This window comes from Pagrus pagrus (genome assembly GCF_965226575.1).
Source record: "Pagrus pagrus genome assembly, chromosome: 14".
Lineage (NCBI taxonomy): Eukaryota > Metazoa > Chordata > Actinopteri > Spariformes > Sparidae > Pagrus > Pagrus pagrus.
In genome coordinates, this window is record NC_140198.1 from 28,282,191 (window position 1) to 28,297,569 (window position 15,379).

The window sequence follows — 15,379 nt, forward strand, 5'->3', positions numbered from 1 at the left end:
CCAGTTGGACAAGACTTCCTCGCAACACTGTTGTCATAAGTCATCCAGTGATAAAGAAGGGAGAAATAGAATGCAGGTTATGGATGTAGCCACGGTTCTGTGAACCCTGGATGACTGCCAGAGTTCTCAGTGACTTAGAAACTTGTGAGCAGCAAGGAGACTCTGTGGTACTGATTGCGTGGATGACACCGGTAGTTATACCTGGTCGGGGGTCATCCAAGGTCACATGTGAGTTTGTTTATTCAAAAACATGAACTGCTCGTGTGCGAGACAGATGATATCCGGTGATAAGCAGTGCATCTGGCACTCATCCAGGGTTACTAGAATCGTTGTTACATCCATAACCTTAGTTTAGTATAAGACAAAGCCCAGTTCCCAATTAGTGAGGGCAATGGCACGTGGAAAGAAGCTCTCAGTTGTTGGTTTTTACAGGTTGGATTGTTTTTTCGTAGTGGAATAATAAGTACTTTTTATTCCACTGCACAATATACAGTACAAATCTAAAATTCAGTGATTGTGTTGGCCTTGGTTCAAGGCAGAATCACAAAGTAGTCACTGATTTTATGACTATTCTAATTGCAAATTTAGAATTTTAGGTTTGCTGCAGACACGGAAACTATCCAGGAATCATTTTTAAAGCAGAATTTGATCATCAAAGCTTATGTTCACACTGAAAACACAAATTGGGTTTTCTGGACAACAGTACTGTAGATTGTAAACCCCATTAGATTTTGTGATTTTGCCAGAATACATGGTGAAGAAGGGCATCTTGCCTAAAATGCCTGTGTGGCAAAAATAAACAGTTTAATGGGAGTGCTGTCCTTTATTTTTCTTTTGTTTATTCACTTCAAGAGGGATTCAGCACCCTGTACTGAAGCTATATACGTGAGTTGAGCGCGTTGTTTCTTATTTGTATGAACCCCGAAATATCTCCACATTATGAGAATGCAAACAAAGTAATTTTTCAATTTGGAACAATGGTGGTTTGGCTTAAAATGACTGATGTGTTTTAGCAATGCCTAGGAAATGGGTTAGCAGAAATCAAAGCAATGGGATTTTGATTAATGAGAAACATTCATTTTTGTATTGACCATTTAAAAGACTATTAAGATTGCCACTCAAGCGTTGAACATTAATTATAAGGCGGGCCAACATAAGCTTCCATGAAATTTAATGAGCATTGTAAAGTCTGAAGTAATGCAAGGAGCTTTGTCGAGAATGAGGGTGTAAATGAAGTCCTAAAACAACAGTCATATTAAACTTTTCCTGTCGAGTTTGTTTTCAGTTCACGCGCTAATGATATCCTCTTCTATTATTTCTGAGAATACATGCTTGTTAGGTGCATACAAAAAAACCCCCCCAAAAACTGACCAAATAAAGATATTGCACTTATTTTGGGCTGGACGATATTTGAATGACATATCATAATATATATTATAACACCGTCTGCAAGACAAGATTGTGGACAGCTGTTTGTGTCATCTGTGGCAGTTTAAAAACTGGGGGGAAAACATCTAAATGTCCTGTGCTACTGTAAAACCAAGAAAAAATGGTGTCCTTACAATGTTTGTAAACCCATTTAGAGAACTGAATTAGAGCAGTTGCAGCACAGTCAGGTACATTAAAGCTGCAGTTGGTCATCAGTGATGCTTATCATCAAGAGGTCCAAACAGACTGAAAGCGCACATTCACTGATCCATGCATTTGCTCTATCAACCTGTTAAGTGGGTTCATCGTAGACAGCTGCTGATGTGATTGTAATTAAAAAGTTACTTTGGTGAAGGCTCACAACCACAACACACCAGCCCAGATGCCAAGAGGCAACATCTCAGGGTGGTTCTAAGAATGCCATATGCTTTGTTTCTTCAGCTGATTCACTCAGGACTGAAACATGACATACACTGTATATGAAACATATGTCATAATCTCCATAATATACAAAATCTTACTTTAAAATCCTGCTTAAACCTTTACATATCCTGAATATGGACCTGCAAATGCATGAACTCATGAACAACAAAGAGAAGCTCCTTAAGGCTCAAAAGTCGTCTCTGTTATCTCTCTCATCAGCACTTTGTGACACTGTGAGAGCCTGTGTGTCCTTACAGGCAGCTTTAACAGCTGTATTGATCTGTTAACTTTGCATTCACCAATCACAAGGTTAGGGAAATTATCCAGATAACATCAGCAAGCTCTGTCCTCCCCCAGTGCCTGATGTATACTCAATTAATACCTCTATGTCTTGATGCTATCTCTGTTGGGAAGACTGTCACCTTTTTTTGTAGGTGGTTACATATAATGTCAGAAGACACAATTTGATCTGACTTTCAATTTTAAGGTCACAATTCAATTCAATTTTTGATTTAAAGCACCAGCAGCCATGTTGTTGTTGGACTATTGAGTCCTAAATGTTTTATATCAATACTATCATTGTTTTTATGCAGTGAAATCTGTCATTTACAAAAGGTCAATTGCCAGTGCCACCCAAAATGAGGTAACACAGTTCCGAAAAACAACAGGATCTTGCAGTGCACCAGTGACCAATGTACGGGACTTTTGACTTACAGTCTCATTTTGGTTAGGTTTAGGCACTTAAACTACTTGGTAATGTTTACACTGTGTTGTGGATTTAGAATCCAATGATCGAACTTTAAAGCTTGCTTCCATGATTTTTTCCAAAATCCTGACACACCTAGAACACACATAGAAACTACAATGAGATAAAGCTATGATGAGCTGTTCACAGCTTTGCATAAATGAAGTCCAACTTCAGAGGAGGAAAAAATGACAACTATATCTTTAATGAAGATTCCCTCTCTCAGGAGGTTCAACTGTTTCCTATTAACACTCTCTCCACCCCACCACAAAGGCCTTTGCCTTTCAACTCAATCAGTGATAGCCCTAATTGAAATATTATCTCTAATGCTTCACACAAATGCCCAGGCAAGCCCCCAATAATTGCATACAGATTATTCTACAGACCATGTGCTTTCTAACCGCTAACTCTCCATCTGCTCCAAAATTACAACCATACCGCTGCACTAGTTAAGCGCCCCCTGTACACAGCAACTCCCCAACTGTGAGATGCCTCCCTGCTATTAGTGCATGAGGGCCAGCAGGGTCTCGAGTGGCCATCTTATCAGTGTCGATGTCAAGGATCTGGGTAGGTGATGCTGTTGGATTGATGTGAGTATCTACTGCCTACCCACCTAAATTATATATCTGTTTCCCTCCTTTGAGATTTTGAATCAGATAAAGAAGAACATTGGAAGATTTAGTCTGCTCCTGCAAGACCGGGAAGTCTCTACAATCAAGTGGGTAAAGAAGTTGAAAAAGTGCTAAAATAGCAGCAGAAACAGGTTGATTGTATCAGGCAGGCAAGAGAGGGATATTCGGTGCACATTAAGAGGAGGCTGCTTCCCACTCAAGACACAATAACCACAGGTAAGCTGTTTGTAATACATGCAATGGAACTTCCATATTAAGCCATGGTCACTCAAAGCAAAAAGGAAACAAAAGACTAATTAGAGCCAGACAGCAAGACAGAATGCTACATTGTTCATCACAGGGTTCGTGTTTGGGATATCATTTATTATTTAAATTATTTCCCTTTTATATCTTGCTAAATAAACAGTTGTTTTAACATATTTAATTATCCTCTGGCAAATCAGTCTGGCTGCTTTGGATGCTAGTTCTTTCTCTCTTGAGTTAAGGAATCCTGAAATAGGCTTCCAAAATACTATTTTCCACACGAGAACCCAAGTTTCCATGTGCAGCTCCATGACAATCCCACAGTGCACGCATCAGCTCAGGCCGCAATCAGAAACATGACTGCAGAGGCTCCAGTGTCCAGTGGCCAACACACCAACACTGTGGCTTGATCTTTTGAGCTGCTCCCAACTGCTCCAACATGTGTGATCTCTGATGAGTGAATTTTGGCTGTGCTGAAATGGGCAGCAACACTTAGTGCTCAACTTGCTGGAAAAATATTGTATTGTCACACAAATGGAAGACAAGTCATTCACTGAGATTCCTCTGTGACCGTCTTGCCTCTCTCTGCCTTGCAAGTGTCTTTATAGTTTTTTACAACAGGTCATGTGAAAAGCTTCTTTGCCATTTTGCTCATGGCAAGCTATTTGTTACAGAACTGAAACGAGAGAAAAGGCACACTTTAACTTGTCAGGTCACTTAATTTGGTACACATAAACCAGCAGTTTGAAAAAAAAAAAACATACATTCATACAGATGAAACCTCTTAAAACTTCCCCGTTCCTCCATGATGGGCCTCTAATTGGTCTGGACCTGGAAGAGTCTGTGACTGGAATGAGACCCCCCCCCAATGACGTAGTGAAAGCAGGGCTGAATGGTAACGCCCCTACACACCGTGTGTGGAAACCAGTTGCAATGGTTTATCTATCCACCAGGAGGAGCAGTGATGATGGATAGGCTACAGTATTTGACGTGTGAGAGTGTCAGAGCATATTTAATGATTATTAGGCTTCCATATCAGGTCATCAATATAATGCTACAGCTTTTAGTTTTTCAACAGTACTACATGAAAGTGAAAGTAATATGGCTGGGGAATTAATGATTTAACAGGAAGGAAAAAACTGTGTGGTCAGCACTCATCTGAGCAGCTGACATCATTTAATAGAGAAATGACCCGCAAATCAATGTTACAGAACCAAACAACAGTAATGTGGTAACTGGTAGTGTCTTTGGCAACTTATATGAGGTAAAAAATACCACAGTTATACTTGGAAAAGCCTCTGTCATCCTGTCTGTCATCCTGTCTGTCCTACCGACTCTTCATCACATTTTTCCCTGAAAAACAGCCTCTGTCCCCGGCAAAAAGCTTTAACTCACCATGTGTTTGTCCCTTTCCACTATTGTGTTGTTGAAGTTACTGTCTTGAAAAAAATCATTGCGACGATCAGCCCTCCCGACCGAGACTTCAATGAACTTTCCCCAAGACAACAGCACCCCCCCACGCGAGTGAGAGAGTCAGACAGCGTCCTGTTTACTGATGCGGATAATGTAATTATGTAAAATTACGAAAAACGTAACTTTGTCACTTTCCAGGATGTATGGTGGGTCAGGATCTCAATCACAACACATTATAACAGCATCCAGATGATTATAAACAGTCAGCGGGTACATGTTTAGATTGACAGGTGGACACCGGGGGAAACACGTTGAAAAAAACACACAGAACTCAACATCATGACGTGTACTGTCATGCCTCTTTTGGATCTGCAGCGTCAGCGTGCTGTATGAATTGACACACCGGTGCGGCTTTACGCCGGAGCTGCTTGGTTCTGTGTGAACAAACAAATGCGGTGAATTGGCGAGAGATAATGCTCAGTCTCTGTGTGAAAAGGGTTACTGATTCAACTTAAACAACAAAAGATACAGTTGTAACAATGCTCAGTTTCTCAAAATTGTCCCAAGTAAACTACCTCCAAAAAACATCAATAAAGGATCTATGGTAATGTTATCAGTTCAGTTTATCCCCCAGGAGTAAACCCTCTTCTCAACGAAGTCAATGTAGGATCTCAGAAACATCTCTGTGCACACATGGTAAATGTCTGGAAGTGCAGCTGCAGGCTACTGGTAAACTAGCTGTGTCATCTTTGAAGTGTTTGTTTCTTTTTTCCTTTGGTCAGATGAGCTTCGGCTTGTTCAACAATATTGCCTTGGAATTAGATGACCCAAATCTAAAGGTAATTTTGATTGATTTTTTGATTCAGAATGAAATCCGTGACAATCCTACAAACAGCTGTAGTAAAAATGGTTTTCAGGAACCGAATTTGTTGACAGAAAACATCTAATGCTGTACCTGAGTAAATTAAATTTGGAATTATTACTAAAGGCTTTCCATTTATTTTTTGGAGCAAGTTTTTCCTCACTCGAATCGAGGGACGAAGGACAGAGGGTGTCGTCTCTGTACAGATTGTAAAGCCCTCTGAGGCAAACTGTGATTTGTGAATTTGGGCTATACAAATAAAATTTGATTTGATTTGATTTGATTTGATTTGATTTGCCAGAATTTAGAACAGAATTAAATGAAATGGTATATGTTTGAAGTTGACAATAATTCAGTTTGCTATGTGATTCCTTTTAGACGTCAGAAGATAAGTTTGCTGTCTTCTGCAAAATGGCAGCATGAAGGAATTATTATTCTGATGACATTTCCTGACAATCCGACATTTCCTGTTTATAGGTTCAAAATAACAGATGTTATGTAAGACGTTGTAAATAAGATGCAGAAAGGAGCAGTGAAATCCATAACTTGCTTAATGAATAATGCTCCCAACAAACAACAACTTGTGACATGCCTCCAACTTGAAAGCAATTTCATCTTCACTTAGCTCCTCTGAACACTTCAGAAATGTAGTTCCTTTGTGTCAAAAGTCGAAAAAACATTGCAAGAGTCTCGAACTCTGAGTGCTTCAGGTAACTCTTCTAAACAGATTTTGGCTTTCCCTCACCCCAAAGAACACATACTGTATTTACAACCTTTCTATAAAGCTGCTTACATAGAAACACACAGTGCAGAGTGCGAGCTGTGAGTTTCTCAAGGAGGCAGCATTCCTCAGACACAACAACCTGGTGAATGGACACAGTCTGAAGTCACTATCCCTGTTGCTTATTAATCAGCCTTTCCTGGCAAGGTCCCTTATGGCCACCAAGTCACATGAGCACTTCACTGGGACTTGGCAAACTATGTAGGGGAGGAAAAGATTCTCAAAAGGCTCAGCCTTTACTTTTGTGCAACTGTGAGTATTACTACTGTACGATGGTGCATTATTTGATATCCAGGAAGTTAAGGCGAAGCCATGTGCAAACTAAGGACTTTTTTCAGCACACTCCCATCACCTACAGTATGAAAAACAAACAAAAACTGATTCATATACAGTTTCTGCCCATGACAAATTTACCCAACAATGTCCATCTGCATTTTATTTTGTGATATGAACCTGTGAAAATACCAAAGAGCATAGTGGAATACAAAAACAGAAATTGCAATTTGTCTTTTCAGAAAACAAACTGGGGCTCTTGTTGTTACAATGAAACAGGAACAGCAGCAATGTTGTATTGTGGAGCAACAGTTTTCAATTACAGACACTTATCACTCCATAGTTTGTCTAATATCCTTAATATCATAACACAAGTTTAATGGCTGCACCCTGAAAGTTGAAGTCGGAGACAGATTTTGTCAGTCAGAGTACATTACAAAAACAGGATAAAACATAGAAACTTAGAAAAATGCACAGGGATAACATCTCAATTAGGAACTTTATACTGTATAAAGGGAACCTGCCTCATTAGTTTAAAAAATCCAACTGACAACACATGACAGTGGTTGTGTAGCGCTGGCCCTGCTCTGACAGTGTTGTCAGGAGCCAACAGGAAAGACGCTCCATGTGGCACAGGGTTTTAAAAACTGTACTTTGAGCAGGACACGCACTTTAACTTTCTCTGACTGTGTGGAAATCTGATGTTTTCACATCACAGATGACGAAGAATGGAGTTAAACGCAAGTCTGAGGCTAAAGGTAAAACATACTGATGTAGACTGATAAAGATAGTTAGTGTGGCACTTAACTGAAAAAAAGATGAGAAGATGAATCTTTGATTGAGCAGCACAATACGATTTGAATGATAAAATCCTGAGTCGGGTAAAGCCCTATCACATCATCCTGATACACAAAATTCAACTAAATAGTGGTTTATTTCTATGATTTCAACACTGCACGTCTTCTAAACAGGAAAAACATCATCTGACATCATCGTCATAAGAGAATACAGAATCAACCAGAGCTGATTACTCTTGACAGTGGCCCAGTTAGTTTATTAATACCAACTTGGACTTGGTATTGAAATGTGTGTGTGTGTCTTGTTGCACATAAAGTATCATATCACGATGGTTGATGGTTGGACACAGAGCACAGATGTCATAAACAGTGACCCGCAGTTTGTGTTTTTACTGTCAGTGAGCTTCCTTTTGTTATTATTTCATTACGGATCTGTTGTTCACAATGTAGCATTATCAGGGATAAAATATGGTGCGTCCCCTGGAGGCATGGATAGTGAGTACACTGCGTCCTGGATTTTGATGCGTACCTAAAAACATCACTGCTTTTGCTCATTTCCATCGTTATTTCTATTACTATATGTACTTACATACCAGCACTTACACTTTGCCTTCTTAAGTCGACATGTAGGTGGGAAAAATGTGAAATATGGTCAATGTAGTTATCTGTCTGAATTGAAATTTCACATAGTATAAGAGCAATAGGTTGTACTCTCTATTCAGTAGGGAGTGCTCTGGAAGTCATTCTGGCCTATTGCTTGGCTGGTAACACTCTATTCCTACTTTGTAAAATGCAACTGCCTGTGCAGCAATTCCACCAGAAACAAGCATCAGCAGTGCTACTGTAGCATCAATCAATTCATACAGACTGGGACCTGCGTTCAGCTGTCACTGTCCTCAGAACAATTTTACTGGGGTCAAAGCTGTAATATCAACCAGGCGAAGCAGGCAACTGCCCCAGAGCAAAAACCCCCAGGGTCACCAGAAGCCCCAGGTTTACCTCATATCAGTTATTTGTCCATACTTTAATTAAGGGATGCACAATAATTATATAATAAATAAATATGATAAATAAGATAACTTATTGGCCTAATAACAGGACATTTTAATCATAATTGATTATTCTGATAATTAATTTACAGCTGATAATTCCCCCGATACAGTAGGTGGTACTACGCCACCTAAAAGTCGGTTTGCTATTCACCACTCACACAGAGAAGACGGAGAAGAGAGGGGGGAAGGGGAGTAGAATCGTTGATGCTAAAATGGATAGGGTGAAGAGCCGGGGGTGGGACACTGCTGTGCCCTCCACTGCGTTGCTTCATCAGTAGCATACAGTGAAACAACTAATCACAGCAGTGTTTAAGAGTTTCTGTCAGAGATTTCAACTGTATCTGGTTACACTCATGCTAATCAAACATTCTCTGGTTGTGTCTGTGTTTTTTTGGCAGCTGGTTGGTCTTAGCTCAGCTGCACTCTCCTCAGAAAGCACACCCTCCTCTTCAGTTAGCCGAGCGAGCTTGCAACTGTATCTCTAGGCTGGGTAGAACGGATAGTCCGTATGCATGGTTGAAGCATGTATGAGCTTGAACGCGGGAAATGGTACTTTGTTTTCTGCAAGGCAAGTTTTGTCACCAGGCAGCCCGCCCTTTGGACACCAAGCCTGTCTGCTGTTACCCTAGAAGAGCAGCAGCAGGTCATTCAGGTGGAACAGCCAAATAAGTCGGTCTGTTTACGGGGGAAACTACATATCACAATACCCTGTGTTAGCACCGCTGCTGTTGGCTGTCTGTTATACAAACCAACCACACTTTTGAAAATACAAAAATGAAAACATAATTATAATTTTTTTATAGATTATAGGTTGCAAGAGGCAGGTAATTATCAATTATCGGTTGAAAAAAAATAATATTGTACATCCCTAACATTATTTGATTTATTGCAGATTTGTATTTTTTTTACAATTTGCAACACTGATCAACTAATTGCACAGTGCTAGACTTGAACAGTGGTCTTATGTCAAAAACAAACAACTTATATAGTCTTTAAAGAAATTTGGAATATTTCTAGGCTACATCACAATACACGATATATACAGTATATCTCAATATTTTGAAATTTCCTTAAAAGCTCTTCATAAATTCTAGGACTGAGCTACAAAATCAAATATCACTATATTTTTGCCCTGATACCTCAATATCGTCAATATTATAGGGATTTTTGAACTTTTTAAAATAAAAGGCTGCAGATTGTTTATCTTAATTTCTAGGTGTGTTTCATATTGTAATCTAGCTGATGAATGGTTTAGCACACGATGTACTGGAGCAAAAAACTGAAAATAGTACTCTCTTTTCTCTTCATGCAATGAAGAATTGCTTTTAAACTAGCAATTTCTGAATCAAGAATCGGATTCGAATCATATCAAGAGATTGCCAAAGATTAACATCCCTAGTTTTTTAAGTGGCCGATGATGTGTATTCTATAGCTCACAGCTGTAGCTGGGTGCACTGTGAAAGTGTAGTGCACCATTATCTGGAGTAAAGGTCGGTGAGGCAGGTTCAGCATCAAAAAGATACATTCCAATGCTTCATGTTCAAATACACACATCAATACATCTTAATGTAGCAGTGTCTGAGGATGAACTCTTGCTTTCCAAACGAGGAGCCAGCTGGCTTTAATAGCATCTCATAGAAAATTTACATGACATTCATTTATCACATTTTGATATCACGCCACCCTACACAGGTGGCGATATCTACCTGCCATCGTCTGCCATCTGCCTGCTCTGCCTGTATATTCTGCTCCCAGGCTTTATGCGGACTGTGCAGTGGGAGATGGACAAAGACATTTTTTACAGCAACAGCTCTGCCTCTTTTGCCTTGAGATCCCTACTGAGAAGCTGTAGCCCTGCGATAAGAAGAGAACACTCAACCCATCAACAATGATCTCAATGTCTTTAACAAAAGGCTGCATACAACGAATACACCATGGCTCCCACACCACCAGCCCTATCCATCTCTGCTCTCTTAGCTGGTCATCCAATAACAGCTGTTGCTCCAAATATTATTCTAACCAGCTATAATTCTCATCTTTGGCTGACACGGGCTAATGGAGGAAGGACAAGGGCACAATACACAGGCCTGTGAGGGTCCTGGCCAAAAAAAGAAAAACACAAGAGTTTGTGCTGCATCCTGGCAACACAGCCAGCACTGTCTTCTCCCAGCCACATACTGAGAAAGAGGGAGGGAGGCCGCCTGCTTAAACAATGCGGCTGCCTCATTACCAGTGTTTATCTTAAGCTGGATTAATACTCCAAAAAGAAACGCTGTTCTTTTCTTTGTTAGGAAAAGAACATGTGCTGCTTCGTTTGGGGCAGTCCGATAATGGGATGTTTTGCTGTCTTCTTGATTTTTGTTGTCTGCTTTTTTCTTTTGCAACTTCTTTTCCTTCTTGCTGAAAAACATAACGCCCACTGATGTCAGTGTTTGATTGTTTCCCACCTACCCTTCACATGTTGGAGTCTGTTCATTTGGTTCTTGTAGAAAATGATCAACTGTTGGGGTTCAGATCCTTCCTTGTTTCAAGAAACACTCTGAAAGCTACTTGCATATTCTATCCACTCAGAGAAACTGTGTAAAAATGGGGTACTCAGTTTGAGCTGCCTCACCTGCCTACAGAAAACATGAACAGATCTGTATGGCACACATTTGTTGTACTGCTGCTTTTTTTCATGTGTGACTCTGGTGTCAAACATGAATCAATTCTGCCACTCTGAATGCATTAAACTGTCTGTGCCAAACATATCAAACTGGAGAAAATAATGTAAGACTGCGTTCACTGAGGGGCACTGTGAAGCTGACCTTGACATATTCACACATATTTTATATTGCGCATGAGAAAGCAGGAGGACAGCATGAGACCATGATGTAACATCCAGAATGTTGATTGCCTCCTGAAAATTATTACTACATAAAAATGAAAAAACTGAAATGATCTTCATTTTGGACAATGCCTCCCACCCTCTCTCCAGTGAGCTGACGCAGCCCCACAGCAATTTTAGCCTGCGGCTCATCCCCTCGAGGTGCGCCATGAAGCACTACAAGCACTTACTCGTGTCGACTGCCATCCAGATGTACAGTGCTTCCTGCCACAGTGGCTGCAGCCTCTGCCAACTAGTAGAGCGCTTCAGCCCAGGTGCCTCTTATGGTCTATATCAGTTGCTTCCGATTGTCTTAGTCTGCTCCTGTGATCTGGCCGGCTCTCTACATCCACATTAGCCGACTAGTTCTGACCTGCAGGGTCCTGTGCATATCTCTCTACACATCTGTGTACGAGCCAAAACATTATTATTTCTCTCATGAGCAGTCAGGATGTGCACAAGCAGCTTCCATGTGTGATTATAATCAGTTCAGACCATGAGAGGAGCTACTGTAACATCTACTTCTATTTTTAAAATAGACCCACAGTCCTGCATGTTAAAACAGCAATGACAGCATACTTGTCGGCTAAACCCATATTGATACAAATGGTTTTCACTGAGTAAAGGAAAATAATTAATAACAATTAATTGCAGGATGATGAGTGTTAACTTTGTAACATGTCAAAGTTAACACTCATCATCCGTCAGCACGTAGTTGCTGAGGAGCAAGATGATCATATAGACACACTGATTCCTCCAGTATTCTTATAATATTCCTATGTCAATCACTAGTCTGTGGTGCTGAAAATACACTGTAAAAAATCCCCACGGTAAAAAATATTAAATCACCTGCTGCTGACAGCATTTTGAATCAGATTCCTGTTAAGAAAATCACACATTTTCTGACTTGAAACACTTTGATTTTAAACCAATGGGCACAATGTATGCTGGACTCAAATTTGATTGAATGCTTTCCAACCCTGCAACCCTGAACATGAAATACAGCCTTTAATGTGAGAGCTTGTGCCCATATCTAAACTGCAATCCTCTGCTTACCTTTGAATCTTTATTTATTCATTTGGTGTCCTCCACATCTATTTATTTATTGTCTTATCAAATATGATCTATATTGGCCTCGTCCTTATCTGTGCTCTATTCTGTTGCTGCAATGACCCAGTTTCCCTATGGGAAACATTTAAATTTCATCTAATCTCATTTAACACATCTCTGATTCTGCAAGAGATCTGCTGATATGCAAATGACTTCAGCACAATCTTGGTGCTGTCTGGAGAATGTATTGGACTTTTTTGGTTGGATGGATTGGACTTTTTTTTGTTCCAGCAGTAATTTGTGTATTTTTCAAAATGTTGTCATATGCAGACATTTTCTTTCACGTGACATTATTTCTTGCCTGCAAAATAATAAGTACAGTTCTGTACAACATAAGTAATGATATATGATATTAACAGTGACAGTATGTGCTGAATTTCATTAAGTGAAAGGGGTTAGAACACGCTCTCCCTGGTCTACTAAAACACACAGAGTAGGTCAATTGATTAATTCCAAGTTTTTCTTACTGCTAACATATCTCAATACATAATTGTGTTGAAAAATGTGAGGAGTCTGTGCCACAGTTTTTTTCTGAGCTTTGTGTGCTATAAATGTGTGACACGTCACATCAGAGTTTAAGGTCAGCAGTGTAGCTTATGGTAGTCAGTGCAACCTTAAATCAGTACAGCTGAAGATGGTATTTCACAAGAGGAATATAAAAAGTTATTTTGAATTTGTTTACATTAGTCAATAGGCAGAATTTAGTCAGCGTTCTTAAACTAGAAAAAATATAAATCATTATCAAAGAGGTAAAAATGTTAATACATTTATATATTTAAAAAAGGGGACATGACATATGGGGATATACTTATATTTATATATATGTATTTCAGCTATGTATGCAAAAGTCTTTGGTTGCTTAATATTTCTGTGCAGGAGCTTGACTATTCCCATACTGTGCATGACTTTGGTTCTGGAGGGGAATATTCTGTAAGACACATCTGTAAAGATGTGTCGTACAACTTGCTGGCTAAACACAACAGTGAGGTTCTAGAGAGCTTATTAGGAAAATGCCCCCACATCCTCATTCACTGTTTGTTCCACTTCAATCATTTGTCTGTTCGCCCATTTATTTACAGTATTTCAGCTAACTGTTCACTTCTGACTACAAGTGCTTGTCAAAGGATGCTGAGGATTTAACAGTATGAATCCTTGTTTGAGTCCCAATCTTACTATAGACTGGTGATGGAGCTTGAAGAAAATGAAAGGTAAATACACAATAGGCTCACAGCGGCTTTCATTTTCCTGGGGTGGCCTGTCTTTGCATGTCTTTAAGCGCGCCTCTGTCTTGCCACAATGGAGTTATTGGATGGAATTTTTAACGTCGGGTGTAAACAAGGTCAGAAGAACTGAGCTGCTGCTTCACTGCTCCCCCTTCAAGAGCTGAGCCCTCTTGCCTGCCCGGAGAACACATGGCTTAACTTGGGTGACCTGACCGCGCAGTCACTGTGGATTAAGAACTAATACTTAATCAACTTTGCGGGAAAGACCTCTCATCCGTAAGATTTACCATGCATCAAGACGATCCGCGGCCAGGAGGAGCCAAAAGCGCAAAAAGGGCAATTGCTCAGTTTTAACTGCAGGTGGATTAAAAGGAAAAGGTCTGTGACTGAGGGTTACACAACCAGCATGATGAACAGCATATAGGCTAAGTTATATTCCTCTTTTCTTTGTTTTTTTTCATTTGCAAAAGTGGCCAACCAAAGTAAAAGTAATAGGCTACTGCTGAGAATTACCTTGGCAGGATTTAACTTTCAGAGAAAAGGCTGCAGCCTAATATAACTGGTGTAAAAATACATTCAAAGCAACCAGTCGGATACTTAGGGAGTCAAGCTACTGGCACCGAGACAGCTCAACAGCACTTCTCTAATCGCTTAATTTAAGCTGCGGCTTAGATGACAAGCATCCTGATGTCAGATGTAGCGCAATGACTGGCCGCTACCTGCGAAAGGCAACTGATAAACGGACAAACAGTCTCACCCAAACAGATTCGGAGACAGAGATAACAAGTGCTCCAAGGATGACAAAATCCATCACTTACCTTGCTCCATTAGCAGGACGGTCATGCCGACCAGCATAGCCCAGTACAGAGGATTCTTCATGTTTACGGATCTGTCGTTTGTCAGCTGTGTGATGTCGTCTGAGAAAAATAACCTGCGAGTCTCTGAAAATCCCGAAAAGTGCTTTTCTTCAAGTCCCCGGTCCTCCTGTCTGACTGTAAGCTACAGCATCCACCAACGCAGCGCTCAACAGAGTCCCTCCTCCATCTGTGAGGTTATTGGCAGCGGGGCTGTAGACACGCTGGCGACAATAAACAGGACCACTTCCGCTTTGTGGTTCGTGGTGTTCAGTTATTCCCCTGGTTCGCCAGTATCGGCACTTTTACTTTGAAAAAAATGTCGACCTACTTCCTGCCGTGACCCGGTTGTATGTAGCCAACTTGAAGCGGCTTTTAGCGGCGACTTCTTGTGGAGGCGCTGGTGTCCGCAGTCCGGCAGTATTTTACTAATGAAAACCAGCTTGTTACCTCATTATCGTGAGGTGCGCCCATTTGTCTCAATTCAATATTAAGCAAAGCAGGCATAGCAAACCAAAAAGCACCAAAAAGAGAGAGCAATCTTTGTGTGAGTCAAGATCAGGATCTTCATAGGCTTCATCTTCTTTTTTTATCTATCTATCTATCTATCTATCTATCTATCTATCTATCTATCTATCTATCTATTTCGGCTATTTATGGATTTACTAGGTTTCCAG

General features: G+C 40.3%; 1 protein-coding gene across 1 annotated transcript in view; it reads right to left on the reverse strand.

The window, feature by feature from the left end:
- ntm (neurotrimin) overlaps nt 1–14,877 on the reverse strand; it is a 475,162-nt gene extending 460,285 nt beyond the window's left edge. The window contains exon 1 of the mRNA XM_084374046.1: nt 14,667–14,877. Coding sequence (XP_084230172.1) covers nt 14,667–14,727 — 61 coding nt within the window. The 5' untranslated portion in view covers nt 14,728–14,877. The remainder of the gene's footprint in view (nt 1–14,666) is intronic.
- Nucleotides 14,878–15,379: the final 502 nt, after the last annotated feature.